General features: G+C 39.1%; 3 protein-coding genes and 2 pseudogenes across 6 annotated transcripts; 2 read left to right on the top strand and 3 right to left on the bottom strand.

Annotated features, from left to right (window-relative positions):
* Positions 1 to 519: 519 nt before the first annotated feature.
* Positions 520 to 9,205, bottom strand: LOC137747740 (E3 ubiquitin-protein ligase RSL1-like; annotated as a pseudogene). Its single transcript, XR_015952899.1, has 5 exons — positions 9,197 to 9,205; positions 8,964 to 9,113; positions 6,517 to 7,157; positions 1,270 to 1,542; positions 520 to 826 (listed from the first exon to the last, which is right to left on the bottom strand). The product of XR_015952899.1 is annotated as an E3 ubiquitin-protein ligase RSL1-like (transcript).
* A 721-nt stretch (positions 9,206 to 9,926) lies between these two features.
* Positions 9,927 to 12,789, bottom strand: LOC137747676 (uncharacterized). The gene is made up of 5 exons (XM_088687893.1): positions 12,613 to 12,789; positions 11,399 to 12,306; positions 11,017 to 11,217; positions 10,589 to 10,784; positions 9,927 to 10,334 (listed from the first exon to the last, which is right to left on the bottom strand). Exons 2-5 carry the CDS (start codon positions 12,272 to 12,274, stop codon positions 10,150 to 10,152), a joined length of 1,458 nt encoding a protein of 485 aa, XP_088544019.1. The 5' UTR covers positions 12,275 to 12,306; positions 12,613 to 12,789; the 3' UTR covers positions 9,927 to 10,149.
* A 1,688-nt stretch (positions 12,790 to 14,477) lies between these two features.
* LOC137746630 (serpin-ZX-like) lies at positions 14,478 to 16,808 on the top strand (annotated as a pseudogene).
* A 793-nt stretch (positions 16,809 to 17,601) lies between these two features.
* On the bottom strand, positions 17,602 to 22,347 carry LOC137747613 (suppressor of mec-8 and unc-52 protein homolog 2). Of its 3 annotated transcripts, XR_015957863.1 has the most exons (13): positions 22,091 to 22,332; positions 21,697 to 21,840; positions 21,566 to 21,615; positions 21,210 to 21,324; positions 20,937 to 20,985; positions 20,762 to 20,851; positions 20,393 to 20,461; positions 20,188 to 20,311; positions 19,320 to 19,687; positions 18,823 to 19,203; positions 18,237 to 18,725; positions 18,027 to 18,144; positions 17,602 to 17,866 (listed from the first exon to the last, which is right to left on the bottom strand). XR_015957863.1 is itself a non-coding variant. In XM_068487752.2 (11 exons), exons 1-11 carry the CDS (start codon positions 22,144 to 22,146, stop codon positions 18,444 to 18,446), a joined length of 1,728 nt encoding a protein of 575 aa, XP_068343853.2. In that variant the 5' UTR covers positions 22,147 to 22,347; the 3' UTR covers positions 17,602 to 18,443. The 3 variants fall into 3 exon arrangements, 1 of the variants encoding a protein (XP_068343853.2); XR_011069981.2 differs by having other exon boundaries at positions 17,602 to 18,144; XM_068487752.2 differs by having other exon boundaries at positions 17,602 to 18,725; positions 22,091 to 22,347.
* A 579-nt stretch (positions 22,348 to 22,926) lies between these two features.
* Positions 22,927 to 25,020, top strand: LOC137746650 (GDSL esterase/lipase 5-like). The gene is made up of 5 exons (XM_068486655.2): positions 22,927 to 23,226; positions 23,309 to 23,430; positions 23,745 to 23,975; positions 24,179 to 24,446; positions 24,528 to 25,020. Exons 1-5 carry the CDS (start codon positions 22,941 to 22,943, stop codon positions 24,827 to 24,829), a joined length of 1,209 nt encoding a protein of 402 aa, XP_068342756.2. The 5' UTR covers positions 22,927 to 22,940; the 3' UTR covers positions 24,830 to 25,020.
* Positions 25,021 to 27,885: the final 2,865 nt, after the last annotated feature.

Raw genomic sequence — 27,885 nt, forward strand, 5'->3', positions numbered from 1 at the left:
AATTTCTGTCCGTTAATTTTCTTTAATTCATCCGATTTAATGGCCGAAAAGTAGAAGGGTGTGTGAGAAGTAAAAAAGGGTATGTGGATATCACACCCCTTATATGGGATGCTAATAAAAAAAGCCTTATGATAAACGAGTCTTTTAAATCAATTGCCTCGACACAGAAGTCACGTGCGAAAGTTCAACCGGTATCACTTGCAACCTTGAGTGCAGATTCACACAAGGCATTGCCTAACCCATCAGACGTCGTCTGTGAGGATTGGATGACATTAGTCGGGGTCTAGCACGCCGGTGCAGCCTTGTTCAGGGCACATAAATTCATAATAATGGATGTCCAAGGAAAGGAGAAGTTGATTGCTTTTGTGAGGAGTAAAGTTAATATAACTTTTCTTTGTTCAGTATTAAAATCTCTTCCAACAAAATTTCATTCCATGTTATTGTGCTAAACCATTTTAATATACCGTCACATCCATTAGCCATTCAATCTATTCCAAAAAACAAAAAAACAAAAAAAACTCAAAGCAATAATGATATCCTGAACATCTAGGGTTCTTGCATATTGGAAACGTAACGAGAGCTATTTTAGTAATTGCATTCATCAATCTAGGAAATTACAAAAAAAAAAAAAAAAAAAAAAAAAATTACCAGAACTTATCACAAAAAACATGACCAGCAACTACGTACATCAATCGTTTCACTATTTTTCGAGCTCAGTCATCATCAGCAGATTTAATTCCTAGGTTGGCGGATGCAATTTGGGGTCGGACAGTAAAAATAATTCGATCTTTCTCCTCCACATTTGTAACAGAAACCATATTGACACCTACAAGAAATCCATCAGAAAAAAAAAATAATGAATGACGATGAAACAAAAATCTATACCAAAATATGAAGTCCATCTAAGTTGTAGGAGGGGTAATATAGTATCTTAATCTAGAATTGGAAATCCATCAGCTAATTAAATTTTATTTATTCGAGCATTGTAATCTAATTAAAGTCAACAGGAGGAAGCACACATTAATCTAAGCAACTTATTTATACCTATGTCTGCATCAATCAAACTTTCTTTTTTTTGATACAACAGCATTTTACACTAACGGGGCCGTTTGATAATTGGAAAAAAAAAAAATGGTTATACATCAAAACAGCCCCTTAGAAAATTAATCAATCTGAAAAAAAAAAAAGAACAAAAAAAAACAAAAAAAAACAAAAAAAAAAAAAAAGGAGAAGAAGAAGAAAGAAGCTGCAGAGAAGTACAAAACTGACCTGCATTTCATGTGGCTGCACCCAGATTTTCTTTCAACATAGTACTTGCAATTTGGACACCTCCTCCACCTCTTCTTCTTGGCAAGCTTTTCCAGCATCTTGTCTTCACCCTTCTTTCCCAGTTTCTGAAAATTGGCACAATCAAATTCGGTATGCCAAGGAACCTTACACTTGGCGCAAAATTCTCTTTCGCAATGAGGACACACAGACCGAGTGGTACCCTCCGGATCCTCATGAATCAACAGCGCCAAGCACGCATCGAAGGGACAGTATTGTTGAAAATTCAAATCAAAAAAAGGGTGCTACTAGCCATTGTTGAAAATCAATGTCAAAGTTAGGCATTGAAAGTTTGGCAATGTTAGGTATGGTTGAATAAAAATTATTAGGTGCAATTAATGTGTTTTGTGTGGTAATAAATAATCTTAGTTTAATCATTTGGTTTGCTATAAATACCCAAGTTCTCAAGCATTGTAAATCATCCCATCAAAATCCCATTTCTCATTCTCATTTTAAGCTTGTAAGCTATAGAGTTTGTAAACTCTCTTTTCATATATCAAAGTCCAAGTGTTTTATCAAAGCTTGTTGCTTCCCTCCTTTCTCTATTTCTTTCTTTGTCCAATTTTATTTGAGAGTGCAAAGTGAAAGAGGTGTGATAGAGTTTGTAAACTTATCACCCACATATTTTGGTATTGAGTTAGTAAACTGTCAAATACCAACAATTGGTATCAGAGCCAGAATACCATTCTGGCAGGTGCAGCAGTTATGGCGTCCAACTTAGTGCAACTCCAAGTTCCCACATTGAAGAAAGAAAATTATGAAAGATGGTGCATCCAATTCAAAGCATTGTTTGGATCACAGGAGCTATGGGAAGTTGTCAGTAGTGGGTATGTTGTACCCACTGCCGAGCAAGAAGCCGTATATACTGCGGATCAAAGGAACACTCTCAAGGACTTACGAAAGAAGGACCAAAAGGCGCTGTATCTTCTATACCAGGGTTTGGAAGATTCAACGTTCGAGAAGGTTGCAGAAGCAACAACGAGCAAGCAAGTATGGGATACACTCAGTACAATCTACAAAGGAGTAGATCGAGTCAAGAAAGTGAGGTTACAATCACTTCGAGCAGATTTTGAAACTGCTCATATGAATGAAAGGGAGAGCATCTCCGACTATCACTCAAGGCTCATTGTGATAGTAAATCAGATGAGGAGAAATGGCGAGAGACTCGATGAAGTACGAGTTGTGGAGAAGATACTCCGGTCACTCACATCTAAGTTTGAGCATGTGGTGACTGCCATTGAGGAATCCAAGGATTTGGAGGTGATGAGCGCAGAAGAGCTACTAGGATCCCTCCTAGTTCACGAGCAACGCATTCAGAAGAATGCAAGCCCCACAACGCTAGAGCAAGCTTTGGAGTCAAAGTTGAATATTGACAAACCAAATAAAGGTCGTGGGCAGTGGAACTCACGTCGTGGGAGCTCATCCAACCGTAGCCGAGGACGAGCCCGAGGAAGAGGTCGAGGCTATGCACAAAATCAAGGTCAGTCTCAGGAGTGGAGATCTACTCGAGGAAAGGCGCATATCCAGTGTCACAACTGTAAGCAATATGGACATTATGCCAATGAATGTTCACATAAAAATGGTGAGCATGTCAACATGGCAGAATCAAGTGGAAATACTGATGAAGAACTTACAGTCTTACTAGCACACCATGATTCCAGTAGCCAACAAGATGTTTGGTATTTGGACTCTGGTGCAAGTAATCACATGTGTGGAAAGAAGGAGTTTTTTGCCGAACTCAAAGAAGGGGCCTATGGATCTGTAAGTCTTGGTGACTCCTCAAAGTTGCCAGTTGAAGGCAAAGGGAAGATCAAGATCATCCAGAAGGATGGAAGAGAAGAATACATCTCCGATACCTACTACATACCAGGTATGAAGAGCAACATTCTGAGCATTGGTCAACTGCTCCAGAAAGGGTACATTATACATATGGAGAACATGCTTCTCACTCTCAGGAATGCAAGGAGAAAGCTTATTGCACGTGTTCGAATGTCAAAGAACCGGATGTTTCCGTTGAATTTGAACACAAAGATTGGAAGCTGCAACATCGGTGTAATGGAAGATGAGTCATGGAAATGGCATCTTCGATTTGGCCATCTTAATTTCAATGGCCTAAAGTTGCTGTCAAGTGGAGGAATGGTTCGTGGTCTACCCCAGATTGAAGCCACACGCCAAGTATGTGAAGGTTGTGTGCTTGGCAAGCAAGCACGACTATCGTTCCCTGTTGGTGATACATGGAGAGCAAAGGCACCACTGCAGTTGGTGCACACAGATATATGTGGTCCATTGGATCCCATGTCTTATGGAGGTAATAGGTATTTTATTACCTTCATTGATGATTTCAGTAGAAAGACTTGGGTCTATTTTCTCAAGGAGAAGTCAGCTGCCCTAAAAATTTTCAAGGAGTTCAAGGCACTCACAGAGGCAGAAAGTAACCACAAGCTTGTGGCTGTGAGATCAGATAGAGGTGGAGAGTACACCTCCAATGCTTTCCAAGCATACTGCAAGGAGCAAGGAATTAGGCATCAACTTACTGCTGCCTATACCCCACAGCAAAATGGGATAGCCGAAAGAAAGAATCGAACCATCCTTGACATGACAAGGTCCATGCTTAAGGAGAAGAATTTGCCAAAAGAGTTATGGGCAGAAGCTGTAGCTTGTTCGATTTATTTGTTGAATCGATGTCCAACAAAGAGTGTCAAGAGGATGACACCACAAGAGGCTTGGAGTGGATACAAGCCGAATGTTACACACCTAAGAATTTTTGGGTGTGTTGCATATGCTCAAGTTCCAGAAGCCAAGAGGAGGAAACTTGATGATAGAGGTGAGAAGTGTGTGTTTGTGGGCTATAGTGAAGAGTCCAAGGCATACAAGCTCTACAACCCACTAACTGGCAAACTAGTGGTTAGTAGAGATGTCATCTTCAGTGAGGAAGAGACATGGACGTGGAACAACAAAGAAGTCAGTAAAGAGAAGATCGTCTCCACTGATTTTGAAGAACCAGAAGTTGTACCACCGATTGAGCAACAGCCTGCTCAAACAATCACAACAACTCCAGTGCACAGAATTGCAAGGAGTGGTCCTACATCTAGTGAGGAAAGCAGCTCCTCAACTCCAGTGAGGTTAAGGAGTCTCACAGAGATTTATGGACAAGAAGAAGAAGAAGAAACCAACCTTTTTTGCTTGTATGCAGACCACGAGCCTTTCTCATTCAATGAAGCTGTGGAAGAAGATTGTTGGAAGAAAGCCATGGAAGAAGAGATCCATGCCATCGAGAAGAATGACACTTGGGAGCTGACAAAGCTCCCACCAAATCAGAAGGCTATTGGTGTCAAGTGGGTTTACAAGATCAAACGCACTGCAGATGGGAGTGTGGATCGATACAAATCAAGGCTTGTAGCAAAGGGCTACAAACAGAAGTATGGAGTGGACTATGATGAAGTCTATGCTCCAGTTGTGAGACTTGACACGGTAAGATTGCTAATCTCTCTTGCCGCACATCATAAATGGAAAATTTATCAACTAGATGTCAAGTCAGCCTTCCTTAATGGAGTACTTGAGGAAGAAGTGTACGTGGAACAACCGGAAGGCTTCCAAGTACAAGGAGAAGAAGATAAGGTGTATCGTTTGAAGAAGGCTTTGTACGGCCTCAAGCAAGCACCACGAGCTTGGAACTCAAGGATCGACAACTACCTTCACCAAAATGGATTTCAGAAATGTCCATACGAGCATTCAGTTTACATGAAGAATGGTGAAAAAGGGGAGTTCTTAATTATTTGTCTCTATGTAGATGATTTATTGTTTACAGGAAACAATGAGGCAATGTTCCATGAGTTCAAGCAATCCATGTTCAGTGAATTCGAGATGACTGACAATGGATTAATGTCATACTTTCTTGGCATAGAAGTGAAGCAAGAAAGTGATGGTATCTACATCTCTCAACAAAGGTACATGAGAGACATATTGAAGAAGTTCAATATGGACAAGTGCAACACTGTCAATACCCCAGTCGCAACTGGATTGAAGCTGTCCAAAGGAGGAGAGGGTGAGTTTGTAAACTCAACAGTGTACAAAAGCCTCGTTGGAAGCCTAAGGTACCTTACAATCACAAGACCTGATATAGTTTATGGTGTTGGACTCGTGAGTCGATACATGGAAACACCAAGGGAGTCTCATTGGCTGGCCGCCAAGAGAATTTTGAGGTACATAAGAGGTACTCTAAACTATGGTCTATTTTATAATTTTGGTGAAGATGCAAAATTATTTGGTTATTCAGATAGTGATTGGGGAGGTGACCAAGATGAAAGGAAAAGCACAACTGGCTATGTGTTTTTTCTAGGATCAACAGCTTTCTCATGGACTTCAAAGAAGCAATCAATTGTTGCTTTGTCATCATGTGAAGCCGAGTATGTTGCTGTAGCCTCAACCGTGTGTGAGGCAATTTGGTTAAGAAATCTGTTGAAGTCAGTGTGTCATCCACAAGTGGAATCGACTGTGATTCACGTAGATAACGTGTCTGCAATCAAACTTGCAAAGAATCCTGTTCAACATGGAAGGAGCAAGCACATTGATACCAGGTTCCATTTTCTAAGGGACCATGTGAAGCAAAAGACAATTGAACTTGTCTACTGTCACACCAAGGAACAAGTGGCAGACATCTTCACAAAGCCATTGCCAATTGAAACATTCCGGCTACTGCGTGAAATGCTAGGAATGAAGGCGTTTTGATTTGAGGAGGTGTGTTGAAAATTCAAATCAAAAAAAGGGTGCTACTAGCCATTGTTGAAAATCAATGTCAAAGTTAGGCATTGAAAGTTTGGCAATGTTAGGTATGGTTGAATAAAAATTATTAGGTGCAATTAATGTGTTTTGTGTGGTAATAAATAATCTTAGTTTAATCATTTGGTTTGCTATAAATACCCAAGTTCTCAAGCATTGTAAATCATCCCATCAAAATCCCATTTCTCATTCTCATTTTAAGCTTGTAAGCTATAGAGTTTGTAAACTCTCTTTTCATATATCAAAGTCCAAGTGTTTTATCAAAGCTTGTTGCTTCCCTCCTTTCTCTATTTCTTTCTTTGTCCAATTTTATTTGAGAGTGCAAAGTGAAAGAGGTGTGATAGAGTTTGTAAACTTATCACCCACATATTTTGGTATTGAGTTAGTAAACTGTCAAATACCAACAAGTATAAGTACTTCTTCCGAGGCCCCATAAGTTCCATAACAACAGATTCACATAAGGCCTTTCCCCACCGATCAAAAACGTCTTTCGGGAGAATTGCACGACAGTACTCTAGGTCTAACGTGCCGGTGCAGCCTGGTACAGGGCACATAATGCGAGTGACATTGTCTTGGAGCTTGGAAACTATGAATTTGACAATGCAGCCTTAACAGTAAAAATGGGTGCAACCCCTTATGTTAAATGAGTCTTTCAGGTTAACTGGCTCAACACAGAAATCACATATGAAGGTTGAGTCAATATCGCTCTCAGGGGAAGGTACAGACTCAGATAAGGCATTGCCCCATGAAAAAAAGACGTCAGATGGGAGGATTTGGCGGCAGTGCTCTGGGTCTAAGACACCGGCACAGCCCGGTACAGGGCAGGTAATTGAAGTGACATTTAATTGGAGGTTGGACACTATGAATTTAACAATGCACTGTTGACAGTAAGAATGAGGGCACCCCTTGATGTTGAATGAGTTTTCGAGTTGAATTGACTGAAGACAGAAGTCGCATACATTTTTCACCACTTTGGAAAGGTGCTTACCGAATTTGTTGCTGGTGCCCCTTTCGTTTCCGTTGCTTATTTTGTTGCCCGTCTTCTTTTCTCTCTATATATTTAGAGAACTGGATGAAAGATGTATAATTGAAAATTGTGTAAACTCAACTCTATGTTTTGAGTTGAGGCTTCACGTTAATATATATAGAGATTACAGATATAATACTTGACGCATTGGGATACAACATAGAAGCTCGGATGTTATTCCTTGGCTAGAAAATACTGGTAAACCTAGAATTCTCTCGGGAGAAAGAGAGGTAAATTAAACCCAAGTTTGATTGGTAATAAGAATAAGATAACAAAACCCTAACACCAAGAAGGTGTACTTATAAGTTCAAATACAAATCCAAACCATAATAGGACTTAACGTTCAAATAGGAAAACAGATAATTAACAAAATTCCAAAGGTATCCCCAAAACTTAAAACACAGTTTTGGGATAGTCAACGAAGGTTTTGGCCAAAATTGCCTTGTGTCACAACAGAAGCTAGTGAGTCTTGCTGACAGTTTTGCGTATTATAAGCCATATTCTGACAGCGACGATCAGTCCTGCACTCCGCTAGTCTTGCCGCCAGTTTTGCATCTTTCGAACTGCTCTTCAGTCACCTCTGCCTTCTGTTCTACATCATACTAATTTATCTAGGACTAGGAGTTACAAAGTTTACAAAACAGAAACAGACTATGAAAGCTTCTCCTTTTCAGTTGTAGATTCCATCTCCTTACCAAACGTGGATTGTGCAACATCAACAGCAGACAGCATCGGTGATTTTACATTGAAGAGTTCATTCTGGGGAAGATAGGGCGGCTCTTCATGTAGACTCTGATCTCATTTGTTTAGCTTCCTTTGTCAACGAGTATATGGATTTTGAAAAGACTTGACCTACGTTTCTTCGAAAGAAATTATTTACTTTCGGATATTATGGAGGAGCTTTAGGGTTTAGGGTTTTTCCTAATGAACCCTGCTCATTTTGGATTTATGTAAAATTTACCATATTTAGCTCATGGGGGCATGATTATATATTAGACTTGTGAACTTGTGAACCAAAAATCTTTGATCAGCTAGATATTTTTCCAGGTTTTTGTGAACTCCTGATCTTTCAATTGGGATTTTGAAGTAATAAATTGTAGATTGTCCTGGTAGTTAGGGTTTTTCTCTTCAATGTACTATGTTTTGGGTTTAAACACTCTCATTATCGATTGTATTTCAAAAAATTAAGATTTTGAACAAATGAAGTTTAATGGTCTTCTATAGAGACCTAATGTGAATTTTAAATGAAGAATAATGATATTCATATCACATTTTTTATACTAGTTATGCAAATGATTTGAAGTGTCATGTCATTTAAGGATTTAATCTCATTTAATGTTAAGTTTTATCCTATTGAATCTTGAGTTTATCATTAGATTTAGAATCCTAGTTATATACTTCAATTTTTTAACTCTTTTAAAATCAGAATTGGAGTAGATCGACTAATATTGATCCCAATTGATATTGCACAATTAAGGCTCAAAACAAATAAGAATTTATTACCTAATTTTTAACCTAGGATTTCTAAGTTCCGGATGTCATAAGATTTTTGCTGTGCTCCAATATCAGTTCTGACTTCATAGAGGTTGTCAGCCGTAGGACGATTCTGCAGATTCACCTCAGTACATTGGTAGAACAAGTCAACAAGAAATCTCATTGAGTCTAAAGTCAGCCTCTGTTCCCTCAAGCGCCACACCAGCTTGAGTCTTTACTGGCTCATTCAACGACCGAAGCACCTCAGAGTCATCTGTTAACTATGGTCGTTTTCCCCTCGTCAGAAGTTGATCAACTTCCAATCCATACATATTGTGTCATGCACTGCTCGCAAAACCTCAGGGGCAATCCCGCGAGGTGTCCTAACAGAAACATGAGCAGGAGGTATTCCTATGGGGGCGATGCAGCACGTATGCAAGTAAGCTGGAAGGAGGACCGCTGTATCAAAATCACAGAGCTTCACAACAGGTGTTCCATCCGCTCTTTGCTTGATATCCAAATCAATCAAAATGTTTGCACTTTTTATGTCACGGTGAATGATGTGCTTTGAAAGCAGCTCCACCAGTGCACTGGCGACATTTTTGTCAAGAGTAGTGCTATCGACCCATTTTTACTTCTCACATACCTATCTTAATTTCCGGTCATAGAATCGAATGAATTGAAGAAAATCAATGACAAAAAATTAACATAAAAATAAAAAATTGCTTCAGTCGACCTGTTTTTATTTTAAATACGTTGGAATTTTTGGAAAAAAAAAAAGGAAAGAGAAAGAAAAATAGTATTTGTCAAGTCCTTCAAAAAGCGCCTCTGATTTCTATGAATCGTTAGATCTTTCAAGTTTTTAAACCAAAGACAGCTATAGGCGCATTTGATTGTCAAAGAAAACGTTTTTAACTCTTTCAGAAGCAAACTCAAGCAGCCCCCAACTACTTGGGAATTTTGGTTGTGCAAAATTCTCATCTTTTAGAGACAGCAAAGCATAAAGCATCTTCATTCATGGTTAAAGAAACGACGCCAAGTAATAAGCTTTGGTTCTTCCCCAAACGCACAGCATTTTTCAAGACATTTTCACTTTGGGATGTGATATCCACACACCCCATTTTACTTCTCACACACTCTCTTAATTTTCGGCCGTCGGATCGGATGAATTAAAGAAGATCAACAGACACAAATTAACAAGGGGTGTGTGAGGAGTAATATGAGGTATGTGGATAGCACATCCCTTTCACTTTTACTCTTTACAGACTTACCGATGCCAACGCTGGCACAAAGGCAGCGAGTAATACGGTGCAGCGCTGCATTGTCAAATAATTTGATATATATACATTTATGGGTTGCTTATATACAAGAGGAGTTCCAAGTGATTTCACAATTGGGGTAAAAAAAGAAATAAATAAATTTAACTGTCTGGCATGAATCTTCATTCTATTAACTTTAATGTACAGTTTCAAACCAAAGGTGCCACATCGATCGCGTTCTGAACAGAAAGCTTAAACACGCAGACTTCAGAGATGCAGCCGGAACTAGCACTGTAGACAGGAGTAGAGGTTTTTCAGGGCCGTATACAGGGGCTCAGCAGCTTTTGGTCTGTCCACAGGTCCGAGTAGTATATCAGAAGTCGTCAAGTAAGGGTCACCATAAAACTGTAGATTGGTATCCATCCTAGTGGCCACAATGTTCCCTTCCAATGATACTCCAACAAATGCACCTGTCAAAACATTGCAACGGCACACCATCAGGAGTTTGATTTTTTCCCAAGCTTCCATACTACCCCAATTAATGGAACCCTCAATGCGTTAAATAAACAATGGCTGCTACGTATTAAGAGTTTGAAAATAAAAAGACAAACCAATACTAAGCTTTTCTACTCGTAACAATGAAAAGACTCACGTGCCATGATATAAAGCGGATGACCCTAGTTATTAACTAGAAACATTTACGAATCTAAACATGTTATCATACCTTTGCTACAACTGTATGTATAGCACACTCCAGAACCTCTGTCTCCAGCACGCATGTCTGCTTCCAGCACTCTACCAATAGGTCCTGCTGCAGCACTACACCCAGCACCAAGAGAAAAATGCATGCGACTACAAAATGTTTTCACAGCTTTTAAATCATGAAGCACGATTATGAAGTCCATGAGCTCACCCCCAATCTGGAAAAAGAAACAGTGGGAATGCAAAGATTACCGCCTGAGATAGAACTCAGTAGAAAATTCTGCCAACATTTAGAATTTCTCAACTTGCTGAAGCAGAGAGACCAAAAATCAATTTCAAAGTGCTGTAGACAAATGCATATGAATATATGTGGTAAATAATGGATATGAGTTCTTACTCCTCAATAATGCCTTTCTTCAAACTTAAGCAATGAAGATTTTGCAAATTTACCTGTGCACCCCATCCTAAGCCAACAGAAAATATGGATGACGGAGCAGACCATGATCCATCTGACCTTCGAGCAATTACCAAACCAGTACCAAGTTTGTAAGAGAGAAGCGCACCAGCTTTCGCAACCGTTAAGATTGCCAGACCTTTGGCTCCTCCGAGAACTGCTGCAGGTATGGACCTCTCAGGATTCAACCTAGCAACCTGTAAAATATAAGATAATATGTCAGAAATCAACTTAGTTTGGAAAATGAGAACTCTTTAGAAGCCATTCTATGCTAGTTTCCATGCAGATGAAATGAAAGACGAGTTTGCAGGAAACTAAAAATCGAGAAGCGTAGGAAAAACTAACTTAACGACACATAGCTAAAGTTCGGAATTGCACCTGGGAATAACTTCTCAATGTGTTGGATGCTTTGTATATCTCTTGTTCCATGGAAAACCCAACTGGAAGATTTAACCATCCTCTTGTACAAGTCCAATCCATGACATCGTGCTTTGCCGCTTGCGCAGCATTGCTAATGCTGTTAATTAGAACACTCTGTAAAGGATCTAGCCTATCATAGCAGGCATCACAGACCCTCTGAGGATTCCTCTCCCTAAATTTGACAGGCAACAAGCACCTTCCTTTACTACATGTTCTGCAGAAAATGCCTCCACAGAACCGACAATGATGCCTCCCACGAGTAAGTGCAGTGAAAGTCAAAGTGCACTGCATGCAAACTGTAGTCGAACTATCAGGAAGCCACTCAGGGGGCTCAGCTTCCAAAACATCTTTGTACGCATTGTAATTAAAGGCTGTTGGCTCAAGAAGGGGTGGGGCACTGGGTATGTAAACCGACGAATGCACGTAGGTATCACCATTCTTTTCTGAGCCCAAAAACGAAACATTCGAATTGGGTAGCTGCTTGTCTGATGGAAGACCAGGCGCTTTGTTCCAGCCAGTCAGAATGGCAAATACCCCAGTCAGCACATTCTTCAAATTAACCTCAGGTTGCATATTATTCTGAGGTAAATCACAAGGCTCTTCGCTTGAATCATACCCACTGCCATCAACAAAATCTTCGGATTCCAGGGGAAACTGGTACGAATAGTCGTGCTGCTCGTGCTTGGATGCTACTGCTGGGTAACTGACTTTCCCGCAGTGTTCTGGCTCGGGCCAATCAGACCCATCATACTCGTCATCATAATGGAATTGGGGTTGGTGTTTGTCTATCTTCGGAAGGGACGAACGCGGAACTGTCCCCTCAAATCTCTCCATACAATTCCTCAAATCCCTACACGAGTTTCAAGCTTTCGGTTCGAATCGAAACCAGAAAATGTCACAAAAATCAGACACAAATAAATCCCGGAAAAAGAATAAACTTTGAAGTCTACACCAAGCAAAGCAAGGTAAAAATTCGGAATTAATTAAGGGAAACGAACACGAAACAAATATGCAGCTGAAAAATAAATAAAAATCGTAAATTAATTATCTTTTTCTGCAAAAATAACACGAATTCGAATTCGGGAATTGGGAATTTTGCTTCTGTTTGTTCTAGGGTAATTGAATTGAATTAAATTAATTAGAAAAAACAGATAAACCGACAGTAGACGTACCTGTTGATCAATTCGAGCGGTTAATTGAACAAAACTGAGAAAGAAAGCTGGTTCGATTGGGGATTTAATATTTTAGGGTTTTGCGATCAACGAAAAAGAGAAGACGAAAATAGTAAAAACGACAGCGGAGTTCTTGAGATATACGGAAAGACTTTGGCGTCCTTGTTTGATCACAATAACAACATTCCGTCTAGGGGTGGGCATAAAAACCGCCAAACCGCAAAACCGCATCGAACCGTAAGAAAAAAAACCGAAAAAAACCGTGTTGACCGGAAAAGTCAACTTTGAGTAAAAAACCGAACCGAATTGTTCAAACCGGTTCCGGTTCCGGTTTCGAATGACCAAGAACCGGCCGACCGAACCGAACCGTTTTATTAATAATAAATAAATAAATTATATATACACACACATGTCATGGTATAATAGGTTGAAAATAGGTTGAAAAATTGTGTATAGGAGCTGCTGCTTCTTGCTTGCTCTCTGAAGTCTGAAAACTTGCAATTTGTTTCATCATTTTTTTGTTTGTTGACTGATTGACTAGTGTATATGTATTTTAGTTGTCTCTTTTTGTTGACTTGGTGCCACTACCAAAGACATTTGCATTAAAAAAGATGTGTTGTATGCAACTTTATGTAATCAGTTTTAGAAGATGTATTTGAATGCATAATGATTTGGTGTTCAAATAATTTATTATTAGGAACCGTAAACCGGCAAGAACCGAATTGGAACCGGTGTAGACCGAACCGTAATGTTCTAGTCATAAATTTAAGTGGAACCGCACCGAATCGAACCGTTAATATATTTCGGTTCCGGTTCCAATTTAGGGGTGGAACCGCACCGAACCGCACCGTGCCCACCCCTAATTCCGTCGTGTGCACGTTTTTATTTTTTAATTTTAATCTTAAAAAGGAAATGACATGTCGTTTGCTTTATGGCAAAATATTACGAAGAAGGATTTGGATCCTCTTCTGAGCTCAGGGAACTGAGCCTCCTGACTAAAGAACACGGGCTGTTGGTGTAGCCGTTAAATCAAAATTCAACGACCTGTGTTCTTTGCTCAGGAGGCTCAGCCCCCTAAGCTCAAGAGAGGATCCAAATCCATCAATGAAATTCTTTCAACCAGTGTCCCAGACAGGGGTGGTGGGACATTGCAATTAAATTTTAATTGTCATATAATATAACAGTTTAATAGTATTTTTTTTATTTGTAATTAAGAATTTTTAAGTTCAATTTTCATAAAAAAAATACTTTTTACACGCACCCTCACTTGGCCATGATAACAAAGAAATTAGCACCATCAAGCATGTCACCCTTCGATAAGCAGGGACTTATTCTACTCTCTAGTAAATGGAATTCCTTATTGGATATTAAAGAGAAGTATAGTATAGTAGTGTACATATTCTGACGGTAATCGACCACCATACTAAAAATATGATTTTTTATGCAATGCATCTCATTTTAGATGTCGGTAAATGAGGTGTTATGAAATGGCTAAAAATATTTTCTGTCAGTCAAAATAATATCTGATTGTGTTTGGTTAACTCATGATTTTTCTTAATATCATATGGTATTTTATAGCAAAATGAGTTGCCCATGTGGATCAAATTTAAAATTTCTTACTTATAAATGAAAATAAATACCATCAAAATTCTAATGCAAAATGAAAAATTGTTAACCATAATTGGTAAACACATGGAAAATTTTCAGGAGGCGATGACAAATAAAAGTAATCGTTTAAGGAAATTTACAGCAAATATTCTTGTGCGGCAAGTAAGAGATGGGCTTCCACAACCCAAGGTCCGTCGTTTTGTGCCTATATAAGAAGCCTAATTTAGGGTAACTTTACAACACCGCCGTCAGTGTTCCAGGGTTTGAATATTAATTACAGGAAACCCTTCTTCCACATGCCGATCGATCCAACAGTTTCACATTCCTCTTTTCACACTAGCAACGTTATATTCTCAAAGAATGGATCCCAAACAAAACCCAACGGCTCCCTCCCTTGCGTCTGAAGGCACGTTGACCTCCTCCGTACAATTGGATGGCGGTGCTCCGGCAGTTGCTTCCACTGGTGCCGCTGCTCCTGCTGCAGCCGAGGCAAACGATTCGTTTCCCTTGCCCGATAGCGATCAATCAAGGAAATTAAAAACCGAAGATTTCACATATTACTTCTGATCAAAACCTAGATAGTTTCACAAACATAGACAGTTTCACCATGGATCCCAAAGAAGCCAGCAACCTCACCGACGTCACACTCAAAATCACTAGTCATCTTCTTATGACTGAAGGAAAAGAGAGGAACATCGTGTACTCGCCGCTATCCATCCAGGTCGCACTGTGGCTGTTAACAGTGTTGTGATTGGCTCATATTATGAGTTGGCAACAATTTCATCTCAATCATGTGGAGTGCTAGCTACTTTCTGCTAAAGAAAGGGACAAAGAAAAAGGGGGACATCATTATGATGTCTAGCCCTTGATTTGTGGCTTTTACAAAGGCAAAGAATTGGCCTTGTGTGATGAGCCGAAAGAGACAAGAGGAGAGAGAGAAGGCGGGGCCTTTTGTTTATATTAAGACATTTGGTTATGCCTTTGTGAAGTGAAAAACAGAGCATCCAAGGGGGAGAGCATTCGGCTCTCCCATGGAAAATGTTGAACATGGGTTGAGAGAAAATCAAAAGAGTTAGAGTGAAATGTATTCTAGTGAAAGAACTCTTGGGGTAGAGTGAGGCTCTTGGGAAAATTCTGTGAATGGGTGTACAAGGGATATGGGATTGGGTTATGTCGATTTAACTCATGTGTAGCTTGTACTGTTCTCATAGTGAAGAGCAATATCTCTCCGGGGACGTAGGCAGTTTTTTGCCGAACCTCGCAAATTTCTCTGTGTCTTTATTTCTTGTATTTTATTTTGTTCAACTGTGTGTGATTTTGGTGAGGTTGTAATCTGAATCTCGGTTCCGCATTAACGAACGGGCCAAGGCACAACAAACAGCCGGTTCAAAAGGTCTCACACAGGACCAGTTGCTCTCTTTCCTCAAGTCCGACTCCACCGAGCAACTCCACTCTCTCGCCTCCCATCTTGTCCCTCTAATCTTCGCAGACGGATCCAATAGAAGCGGACCCCGCCTATGCTTTGCCAATAGCCTTTGGGTCAAGGATTCTCTCCCCATCAAACCTTCTTTCAAAGAGGTTGTGGACACTGTTTATAAGGCGGCTATAAGACATATTAGTTTCAAGAACCCTGAAGAAGTGAGACATGAAGTGAATTTATGGGCCGAAAAGGAAACGAAAGGCCATATTACTGAGGCTCTTCCTCCTATGTCAGTTAACAAGTACACCATGCTTATATTTTCAAATAAATTATACTTCAAAGGCCTTTGGAGCGACAAGTTCAATGCACGGGAAACAAAAGAGGACGACTTCCACCTTCTTAACGGTACTTCTGTTAAGGCTCCGTTCATGACAAGCTCCAAGAACCAATTTGTAGAAGAGTTTGACGGTTTCAAAGTCTTGAAACTATTTTACGAACAAGGCAAAGACATGAAGCGTCAGTTTTCAATGTACTTGTTGCTTCCGGATTCAAGAGATGGGCTCCCTGCTTTGGTGGAGAGAGTTTGTTCCGAGCCTGGTTTCTTAGATAGCCACCGTCCCCAGACACCACTCAGAGTTGGTGAGATCAAAATTCCAATGTTTAAATTTACCTCTACATTTGAAGCATCCAAAATTCTCAAGGATTTGGACTGCTGCTGCCTTTCAATGGCAGTGACTTAACGGAGATGGTGGAAGCATCTCCTGATGAATGCAAAATATATCATAAATCTTTCATTGAAGTTAATGAAAAAGGCACAGAAGCTGCGGCTGTTTCTACTGCTGTAGTTCGGGGTTTCGGTTGTAAAAGTCGTCGTCCACTTCGTCCCAAAAATATAGACTTTGTGGCAGATCACCCTTTCATGCTTTTCATCAGAGAGGAAATGACTGAAACAGTCTTATTCACTGGTCATGTGCTCAATCCGCTTGAAAAATGAGATTGCCATTGGGGCAACTCTCTTCTTGGCTTGTTTTTCTGCATGCTAGTTTATGTTTTCTTTTTCCGACCTGTTAAATTGCATTGTTGATGGGGATGGTTTTTATTCCTGTTTGTTTACTCTTCTTTCTTTTCGGTGTTGAGTTCACTGCTTATTTCCAACATAAAAATAAGAGATATATTTCTTCTGATAGCAAATGAATGAGCATTTATATAGACATAGATCTCCAAGGATTGATCCAGTCCAATCTCATCTAGTTTTGGTATTTTTGCGTTTTTAATTGCACAAGATGTCACGATGGTAGCATATTCATATTATAAAAGTCTTTCTCGAAATTTAGAGATATTGTAGTATTAATTGGACCAAACAATTTAACTAGAAGTTTGTATAACGACGTTGCCAAGTTTTTATTTGGCCATCGAGGAAAAAGTAAGGTTTTGTAAAGTAGATGAATGCGAATTTGGCTTGCTTATATCATTTTTTTTTTCTTTTAATCGATACAGGCACTTGATTTGAGCACGACGAGAAGAAGTTGTTTCTTTTTAAATAAACATCTTTGTATGTTTGGACGAGAGAAATAAATTTAGAATGTGGACAAAAATTAGAATTCATATATTGGCATGCATTGGTTTCATTGTTTGGATTTACATAGAAATTTAGAAATTCCATGTGGAAAAAAAAATTTAGAATTTAGGAGCTTCAATTCGCAAGTTTAAATTCTATGTAAATAGGTGTCATTTTCAAATTTTTATGAGTGAGATATTAAAATTAACAATTTCCATATTCAAATTTTATTGTCTTTTAAGTTGCCAAATAAGAAAATTTCTTAGTAATTTTAAATTTCCTCATCTAAACAGTGTGTTTTAGTTTGTTGGCTTCATCAGTAATTTGATGAGTCGGACTTATGAGTGTCCGATTTCTTTTGGTTCAGGAAGGGGAAAGAAAGAGAGCTAAACCATGAACAAAGTGCTAAAAATAATTATATTGATTTGTGATCTTTCAATTCGTTTCTGTTAAACACCCAAACAACAAAACGGATAATTTTCATTCACTTCCCTCCATCCAACGCGCAGTTGGAAGATACATCAAAATTTTCCCACTAAATATTACAGTTTGTTGACCTAATAACCAAACTAGCTTCAAACTCAAATCTTCTTGCCGGGCTCTTCATCGTAGTCATAATGGCCGCCGCCCTCACCACCATCGAAGTCCCACCGGTGAATACCCCTAGCCTGTCGGGAAATATATTGACAATAACGGGAAGAAATGATTGCAACAAAAATATGATAGAAATGTATTGACCTTTAAACTCAACCCCTAGCCTGTAACAAGAGTTTTTGGTTCTACAATATGAGAAATAGATAGACAAGTGTCCATGTTATGATGACTTACAGAAACTACGTAATCGACCACTACATCAAAAATGACTTTATGCAACGGGTGTTAAGGCAGTTTTCGATGTACTGGCTGCTTCCATATTCAAAAGATGGGCTCCGGGCTTGTTGGAATCCTACATCGACGGGTGAAAAGAAAATAATGGGATTTAAATATGATTACTTCACTCTAACTAATACCGAAACTTTTTGTGGTAAAACTCCACACCTCACGGATTGTGCAGGGAGTAAAGTTGGGCACATTATCAGTGTAGTTAGAGGGGTCCCCCGGGCTTGTCGATTTAAAAATCTTCAACATGATATCAGAGCCATGGTTTGGGCCCCTGTCAGCCAACGAGCTTGTCATCAAGAAGGAAACAAGCCAGGACTCTTTACATAAAGCCAACCTCTGAGTTCCCTAATAAGTAAACTAGCTTCAAACTCGAATCTTCTTGCCAGGCTGTTCATCATCGTCATAATGGCCGCCACCCTCACCACCATCCATATCCTTTTCCATCTTCTTTCTAGCAAGTATCTTGTTGATCTTGTGGAGGTCATTAGTGATCTTCTGGTCCTTGTTTTGCTTTCGTGTCTTACGACCATCTTGCATCTTCACACCAAACTGGAAAGCTGCCTTGGGCATAGCTTCCTTTTGCTCATTGTATGTTGCCCATTCTTCTTCTGTCTCGAAGTCCCACCGGTGAAGACGACCCTTAGCCTGTCAGAGAAATATATTGATAACAACATAAGCAACGATTGCAACAAATTTTAGAAAGAATCGAATATATTTTCTTCATGTTTTATCAGAAACTTACTCGTCCACCCATATCCATTTTTGACAAGTCATCTTCATCGTCACTGTCAACAACCTCACGATTATATTCTTGGTAGCCAGGGTAACATTCAGAATAACTCTCCGAGATGAAGTTGGGATCCTTTTCTCGGGCATCTTTCTCCCTTAATTGTTGAAGTCTTTGGTCATCCCGCTTAAACACGGATCCTAAACCCCGATCCTTCTGCTCTTGAGTCATAAAGCGTGGATCCTGCATGTTTAAGCCTGTTTGCGCATCGTAACCTTCCATATTTGGCTGGAGGTATTGTTCAGGATAAGACATTTGCTCTGCATATTGGTATTCTGGCCACTCCCCCTGGTAGGCATCAGCCATTGGCTGTGTTTGTGCCACATCGTATCCATTCTGAACCCAAAATGTAACAGAAAATAACTCATCCATAGTGACATGAAAGTCAAGTTTCTGTTCAGATATACAGTTATACTACAATTTCCAGAATGAAAAGGAAAGGATAGACATACCATATCTTGCCATTCTTGAGGCACCCCATAGGGTTGGATGGGTTGTACGGGACCATAAGCAGGTTCATCAAAAAAAGAAACTCTTTCCTTGTTCCGAGGAGACTCTTCCATGTCTTCGGAAAGAGGGCTTAGACTCAAGTCTTTACCAGGAACAACATATTCAACGCCATCCCCAACAAAAATGTCATCCTCATCTACTCTGGCAACAGTTGGGCCTTGTGGTGCTTTTGAATCTATGTGATTTTTCCTGGGAGGGGGTGGAGGTGGTGGTGGCAAAATCTCTTTTTTAGTTTCATTCTTCAAAATCCCAACATCAGGCTTCAAGGGCTTATCCTCTCCATCATACTCATTACCAACTGAAATCTTTCCTGTACCAAAAATAAATGAGGCCAAGAAAAAATGTTGATCAAGTAATTACACTAATAAACAAACAAAAAGCACATAAAGGATGAAGGATGAAAATAGTTGGTGTGGAATCTCAAAATTAAATAATGGAATCTGATCACTTCACTCATCACAGCATATTTTAAAATGCCAACATCCGACATAAGTTAGTTTAGTTTGGTTTTGTTTCCGTCTGAAAATCTGAGTTGAATAAGTTGACTATCTGGAATGGTTGTTAGCTGCCCTGTTTCACCACGAGTTTGGGATACTTAGCTCCAAGCACAGAACCATATAACCGTCTAGGCATAATGCCCATACAATTATTATCATGGACAATGATTTGAAATACATGCTTTATGTATCTTATTGCTTCGACTTATAAGGATATTATGGCAGTTCATTATAGACAATTGTATCAAGGTCTTATGTTGTTTAAAACTGATTATTCAGTAATTTTTTACCAAAAAGCACCATAGGAAATTACCTCTTGCATCTTTTTCCTTCTTTTTCTTCTTGAGAACCTTCCCAGAAGATCCAAGACGAAGATATGACATGATTTTAGCAATTCGGTCAAGTACAGAACCATCAACATTGACAGTTACCGCTTCCTACACAAAGTTGAAGCCAAAATCAGATAAACAGTCCAACAATGATGGGAAAACCTCATGAAAGATTGAGAATCTTTTAACCTCTGTCTGTGGACAGTCTGCTTTACTCCTATGCAAGGTGGTTGGGATGTCATGACTGTATCCGCCCTCCTGAGATGCAAAATACAGAACATGATGTTAATGCCGGGAAAATGGGAGTTCACATTCATTCAGTATCCTACAATAGCAAGCTCGATGCTCTCAAAGAAGTGTCTACACACACTTCTACTCAAAGTTTGACTTCCACACATGATTTAGGTGGCAACTAAACACAGAATTATTCTGAACAGGCCACCCAAAGTCTATAAGGGTTCAGGCATGTTAAAACATGAGCACAAATTGTTCCCAAGAAAGGTTACTCCGATCTAGATTAACCAGACTTAATATCAAAAGAGAAACAAAGGCTCTTACCATGTTAAAAATAAATGACATTCTACCAGGAAGGAACATCTCATTGGTTTTGATAACGGCGTGGGGTTTGACTATCCATTGGTAAACTGACTGAAACACAGAAATGAGACATCAATGTAAACAGATAATGACTTAAGAATATAACTGCCTCATCATATCACTAAAAGTAACATACCTTTGCGGTAGCGGTGCGAAACGACAACTTTTGGTCTTCCTTAGATGCTCTGTCAGCGAATAGGAAGCACACACGTGTTAGCACACACTATGAAACAGCTAAAGAAGTTTCTTGAGATATGGCCATCATTCTTCATATTAACACTTGAAATGGTCAATATCAACAGAACTTAATGCCCAATACATCATGTTTGCAAAATTTAATACCGAAGTTTTTAAGATTACACAAAACTTGACAGTAGGACAAGTAATGCATATACAATTACGGAATTACCTAGATTTTGCATCAACATCATCTCCATCATCTGGCTTTTTGTCAATCTCACTTCTTACTTTGTTAAGTAAAGCGTAATCCAATCCTTTGACCAAATGTGTGTGTTCCACATCACCTGAACAATATTAATCGAGTTCAGCATAAAATAAGTCAATGCCCTTCCACGTGTAAACAAAATGGCTAGCCCTAAAACTATTGATTAGGTGACTTCGTGAATTCTCATAGATAGCAACAAATGCAACGTCGTTTCTATCCCACTTCACTTCATAAACATGGTAAAAAATGAATACTACACTGAAAACTGAGACCCTGCAAATAAGTGGGAACAAATTTCTAAAATAATGCGTAACACGAACCTCCAAGATACTTGCTCTTCTCAATGGATAACTTCTGCACCTCAGCTGCCCTGCAAATACCAATTTAAATATAATTAGCTACTAAAATGGCATACCATTGACAAATTGAACAAGAAAAATTAGATAATAACCGGAGATCAATGTTCCCGGGAGGCGCAACGGCATGGAAAGAACCCAATTCAGTCGGCTCATAATCGGGATTTTGATCTTCTCTTCGCTCCTTAGCTCTGTCTCTGTATTTCGGCAAATCCGGTTGCTCCGCCGCTTTCTCCTCCCTGCATGCAGCACCACACAAGCATTACATCAAACACATACTCTGCATTCCAAATTAGTTTCCCAATAATTACGTGACAATGCAAATCAAGCTGAATTTTTTCCCAGATTTTAACAAAGCACAAAAACTAAAACAAAATAAAAATCGAATAAAAATTGAAACTTTGAATCAAAATATTGACTTGGAAATTTGGAAGCCCAATGTGCGTCGGAAAGTGAAAAAGTAGTAAAAAATTGAAATGTTTAACTCACTTGCGGCGAGTAACTTTCTCCTTGTAATTTTTCTTCGACGATGTCGTCGGTGCCATTGGGATATCGAAGTGGAATTAGGGCGGAGGAAGAGATTTTTCAAATTGTAGTAATTAGGGTTTGCAGAGCAGTGGCGAACTCGCGAAAACGAGGTCGCTGTGGAACAAGATTGCAGGGAGGATTTCGTTGCGCGGTATAATTACGGATGAACCCTTATACTTGAAACGCACCGTCCGTGAATATTCAATTCTCTTTTTAACAATTTTTTCTAAATTTATGAGAATTAAGTTTGGAATTTGACCAGCAAACGACATCGTTTGCATCTCACTAATCTCCTTTGAGCCCTTGACCATCAGACTTGTGGCTATGATAATAACAAATTTCTAAATAGACTAACATTTTCGGAAAAAAATTATAAAAGAAAATAGACTAATATTTTATGTATTTACGACTTGTCGCAATTGTTAATAATTACTAACACATCAATTATCACATTATGTCATCAGCTAATATAATTATAAAAAACAAAAATAAAAACGATCGCTTTAATATTATCTTGCAAATAAAATACTCTCGAGGATGTGACTTAGCAATTCATCCTAGTCCTTCGCCTGACAAAGATTAAGGTTTAATTGAATTATAATACAAGAAATAGGACCTATGATATCTACTCCAGAATAAGATTGGTTAGTGAAATGCCCAATGTTAATTTGGCTTTATACTAATTGACTTTTCCTTCAGGATGATAATTACAACGTAATTTGTATCTATTAAAAATTAATGACGTTTTGGCATCCACTTGTATATATATACACAAGCGCCTAGAGGACAGAAGGGAGTAATTTCATCTCAAATGGCAAGCCTGCAGATTTGTCTCTTGAACCATCAAAAAATCATCATCTGTTTAAGTACTCTACTTTTCTCAATTGGGTTTGGATCATGTGGTAGTGATCAAACACTAAGCAGCAGGACTGCTGCCTTGTTCATCTTTGGTGACTCCACAGTTGATTCTGGCAACAATAATCACATCACCACAATTCCTGAGAACCAAGCACATTACGAGCCATATGGGAAGAATGGCTTCTTTGAAACTCCCACCGGACGCTTCTCCGACGGTCGAATCATCGTAGATTATATAGGTAAGTGAGTACTCCTGATGTATGCTTTTCGTAAATTTTTTAAATGGTAATTACCTTAACTAGCTGAATGCTCATGATGCAGCTGAATATGCAAAGCTGCCACTAATCCCTCCATTTTTACAACCATCAACTGCTGATTATACGAATGGTGTTAACTTTGCATCTGGTGGAGCTGGAGTCCTTTCTGAAACCAATCAAGGATTGGTGGGAAAATCTTCAGTCTTTTATTGCTATGAATTATTATCCTCCTATTTATTGTGTAGGAAATTGAATTAGATTCCGAAAAAAATAAGCACAAATAGAGCTAGTTACAAACTTTTGATTGGAAATATACAATCGATGGCCAACAAGCAGCATATAGAACCACGATTTAGTGCCTCTTTACTGTGTGTAATACTAGTGCCCTCCAGTCTTTATTTTTTATTAAAAGTTTGTAAACAGCAATTATGTTTTTGTTGAATCATATACATTTGTGGTTTGTCTATGACCGTTTTTCTTGATCAATATGTAATTTCTAGGCGATTGATCTTCAAACACAATTGAAAAACTTTGAAGAGGTGCAAAAATCATTGACTGAAAAATTAGGAGAAGTGGAAGCGAAGGAAGTGATATCAGAAGCAGTTTATTTCATTAGCATGGGAAGCAACGATTACATGGGTGGTTATTTAGGCAGTCCAAAAATGCAGGAACAATATAACCCTGAACAATTTGTGGGAATGGTCATTGGAAACTTGACACAGACAATTCAAGTAAGTCTTATTAAAGCTTTGTATATCACCAGCTGTATATAACAACTGCACATTTATCTCTCTCATCACGTGATTCGTCACATATGAGACTACGTGAAGAGAGAGGGATAAAGATCATGCATGGTTATGTACAATCAGTGACAACCGACAATCTATCCCAAAACGTGGCATATTGATGTTTGGGTTGTTGCAATCTTATGCAGGCGTTATATGAGACAGGCGGGCGAAAGTTTGCCTTCCTAAGGTTGTGTCCACTTGGTTGCTTGCCTGCCTTTAGAGCTGTGAACAGTATGAACCCGGAATCCGGTGGAGGGGGATGTTTTGAAGCAGCTTCTGCCCTTGCTCTAGCACATAACAATGCCGTAAAATCTGTACTCAACAGTCTTCAATATATGCTCAAGGATTTCAAGTACTGCAACTCCAATTTTTATGGTTGGCTCCTTGAAAGAATAGAGGATCCCTCCAAATATGGTATGCATGTTTTTTTCATATATTTAAAGAGTGTGAACATAAATTTACTGGTAGTAAGTTGATCTTAAATTTACTGTGTAGGTTTCAAAGATGGAGTGAATGCTTGTTGTGGAACTGGACCATATGGGGGTATATTTAGCTGTGGAGGCACAAAGGAAGTTAAGGATTACCAGTTATGCGATAATGCTGATGAATATGTATGGTGGGATTCTTTTCATCCCACTGAGAGGATCCACGAGCAGCTTGCAAAGACTCTCTGGAATGGACCCCCTTCTGATGTAGGGCCATACAACCTAGAACATCTCTTTTCTGATAAGGAGAAGCTCACCATTGGCGATGTGGTTGATGACCCAGAAGCACAGCAATTTTCACTTCTGAAGTAGTAGGCTAGTAGCAGGACCATGTAGCTTTATCTTGACAGTTTTAAGAGCGGCCGCCGGTTGCGGTTTCCTCGTCGGCTGCGTTTTCTTCATTAGCAGTTGCCAAAATAACATGTGCAACATAGACACATATCCATCCATCAGCTATAAATAATCTTGGTCCTTTACTAACCAAGGATATTAGCAGCTTTTCAGTATTACTGAGTATATTTAAGGCTCTATTTGGATACAAATGACACTCTACGTATTTAAGTCTATGTTCATATACAAATGATATTTTACATTAAATTTATTTAAATATAAAGAAGAGACTCGAATTTGAGTCACAATTACATTATATATTAGAATCATCTACATACTAACATTTACCTACACACTTTGTGTGTATGAACACATATTTTTAGAAAATGAGAAGGAGAGAGGGAGAGGGAGAGAGAGAACATGGAGGGGGAGAGTGGGAGGTTTTTGTTTTTTATTTTTATTTTTTATTTTTTGATTTTGATTTTTTAATATTGGATGTATTTTAACATCACCTGTAGGTGAGGTTTTAATAAAAAAAACAGTAAAATTTGAACCTGTGAAATTACATTATTGCCCATCATTTTTTTGTGTGATAGAAAACTAATTTGTCTTTTCATCATTTTTTGGTTGACAAAGAGGATTTCATTAATTAGTAGAGATGAGGAGGTATTGGAACTCAAATGTAACAGGTAAAGTATACCACCTTAGCCAGCTTAGTTAAGCTCAAATTTGCAGAAATTATGTATGAAAATTAATCACTTGACCAAAATCAGATAAATGAATTTGGTTGACAAAGGAAAAGGACTAGATGAATTTAAAAGCGAAGAGATTTAAAGTTGACAACAAGATTAATGGCAATATTTATTTATTTGGGATGGAAAAACTATGAATCGGGGAAGCTCTAGTCACAACTCACAAGGGAGACAAGAAGGACAGGCCGGAATAAGGCTAACTATTCTCACCTAAACATCAATTTTATTTTGTAGATTTAAATCTAATAATAAAATATTATGTAGATGTACTCAGTGGCAGCAGATTCAGGATGCAAATTGGGGGAATAAGTGTTAAAGGTTTTTTTAGTAGAAACAGAGCACGAAACGTGTAAAAAAAATTCAGTTTATGTACTGAGGCATTTTTTTTTAATACTTGGTGAGCTTGTTGTCAGCCGAACCAAGTTATGCACATATCAACAAATCGACATATACCGAAGTAATTTGATGAGTGCTAAACGAAAGAATTTTTCGATTGCTCTCCACGCAATTTGTCAAATACTGCAGAGATATACTTAACATGCATTATATCAAACATTTGATGAGCTGAAAAATGAGTTTGTTTGATGTAGACCGGGTTAGTCCGGCCTGGATTGAGTAGTAGCGCTCTAGCCCTACTCGTTCTTAAAACTTTTCGACACGGTCCGTTGTGAAGATGTAAGGGTTAGTTCAGCCCAGGCCCAAATAAAAGCTCGGCGTTACGACCGGGCCGTATTGACCCATGGCCCTACTTTCCGAATTTGATGGATTCCCTATTTTGTAAGGATTTGATCTTCAAACCGAAAAGGGTCAGGATTCGTCTCTAAGTACTTTTAAAATCCTTTACAGCAAACCTAAACCCTACAAGAAGTGTGCGACTTGAAAGAAGAAGATGAAAGGGTGCAAAGCTTAAGAGAATTTCAAACCCTAATTCACTGTCAGTTTGTGAAAGATAAAGTTTATGGAGATCAAGGAAAATTTGGAGAGCTTTGGTAGTTTGGCTAACCCTAATTCTGAAAAGCGAAGGATCGAGATCAGCGATTACGATGCGTCCAGCAGCGACAATCGTCCAAGCAAGCAAGCCAGAAGAAACATCTCGAGCGGCGATGACGATAAGGAAGAAGAAGTAAAAAGTACTAGGTCAAGTTCGAGTACTTCTTCCGACAAAACGGAGAAAATAGATGAAAGGATTAACTTGGATCTTAACATGCCTGCTTCTACTAAAGAAGAAGATGACGATAGGATGCTCTTGGAGAGTACTTGGTCCAACAACGTAAAGCAAAGGGATTGTTGTGATGGTGAAGGAGAAGAAGTTGAAGAAATCAAACTTGACCTTAACTCCACTCCTGCTCCCAGTGAAGAAGGCGAAGGATATAACTTAGAGGGAGAAGTTTGGCGAGAAGATTGGGACCAACAAGTAGGAGGTTGTGATGATCGTGATGACTTCGACGGCAATGATCAGGACTATTATGATGATGGTGGTTATGATGACAATGATGACGATGACGTGGGTAATAAAAGAATCAAACTTGATCTTAACTCCACTCCTCTCAGTGAAGAAGAAGGCGAAGAACAAGAAGTTAGGCAAGAGGAGAAGGAAGAAGATCAACGTCAGTACCAATTAGACGAAGAAGACAGACCAATAGAAGTTCCGTACCAATCAGAAGAAGAAGAAAAAGAAAAAGAAGAAGAAGTTAGGTTAGAGGAAGAACAAGTTTGGTATCAAGAAGAAGAAGAAAATCAACAAGAAGTTAGGCCAGAGGAAGGACAAGATAAGTACCAAGAAGATGACGAAGAAGACGATGATCAATACTGTTGCCAATCCAAAGGAGAAGATCAAAGATGTTACCAAGCAGAAGAAAAAGAGGTTAGGTCAGAAGAATCTTGGCACCCATCAGAAGAAGAAGAAGTTGTTAGGTTGCCCAATACTGCAAGGTCCAACCTTGACTTCAGTAGAACACCTACGGAAGGAGAACTAGAAGATCTCAAAAATAGTACTATTCCTCCTGCCAAAAAGCGGGACAATGAACCAGAACACTCCTCCGACAGCAACCACTCTTCTTTTGATTGTGAAATCTGTGTTCAGCACAAGGTTTCATCCGAGTGGTTCGCCATAAAAAACTGTGGACATGCTTATTGCAAGGACTGCATGATCAAGCACGTGGCCACCAAGCTTCGACAGAACATCGTAAGCATTCCGTGCCCCACTCCTGATTGCGTTTCAGGTTCGCTAAGTCCCAAGCATTGTCGTCCCATTCTCCCTCCTGACCTGTTTGACAGTTGGGCAAG

Source organism: Pyrus communis, chromosome 2 (genome assembly GCF_041283825.1).
Source record: "Pyrus communis isolate YQ-2024b chromosome 2, ASM4128382v1, whole genome shotgun sequence".
Taxonomy (NCBI): domain Eukaryota; kingdom Viridiplantae; phylum Streptophyta; class Magnoliopsida; order Rosales; family Rosaceae; genus Pyrus; species Pyrus communis.

Coding starts and splice junctions, on each gene's coding strand:
- LOC137747613 (XM_068487752.2), bottom strand. CDS start 22,146: ATGGCACCGACGACATCGTCGAAGAAAAATTACAAGGAGAAAGTTACT. Junction 21,616..21,696: donor CCCGGGAACATTGATCTCCG/GTTATTATCTAA, acceptor TGGTATTTGCAG/GGCAGCTGAGGTGCAGAAGT. Junction 19,688..20,187: donor GAAGGAAAAAGATGCAAGAG/GTAATTTCCTAT, acceptor TTTTTGGTACAG/GAAAGATTTCAGTTGGTAAT.
- LOC137746650 (XM_068486655.2), top strand. CDS start 22,941: ATGGCAAGCCTGCAGATTTGTCTCTTGAACCATCAAAAAATCATCATC. Junction 23,976..24,178: donor ACTTGACACAGACAATTCAA/GTAAGTCTTATT, acceptor AATCTTATGCAG/GCGTTATATGAGACAGGCGG. Junction 24,447..24,527: donor AGAGGATCCCTCCAAATATG/GTATGCATGTTT, acceptor TTTACTGTGTAG/GTTTCAAAGATGGAGTGAAT.
- LOC137747676 (XM_088687893.1), bottom strand. CDS start 12,274: ATGGAGAGATTTGAGGGGACAGTTCCGCGTTCGTCCCTTCCGAAGATA. Junction 11,218..11,398: donor CATTGAGAAGTTATTCCCAG/GTGCAATTCCGA, acceptor TATATTTTACAG/GTTGCTAGGTTGAATCCTGA. Junction 10,785..11,016: donor GCTTAGGATGGGGTGCACAG/GTAAATTTGCAA, acceptor TTCTTTTTCCAG/ATTGGGGGTGAGCTCATGGA.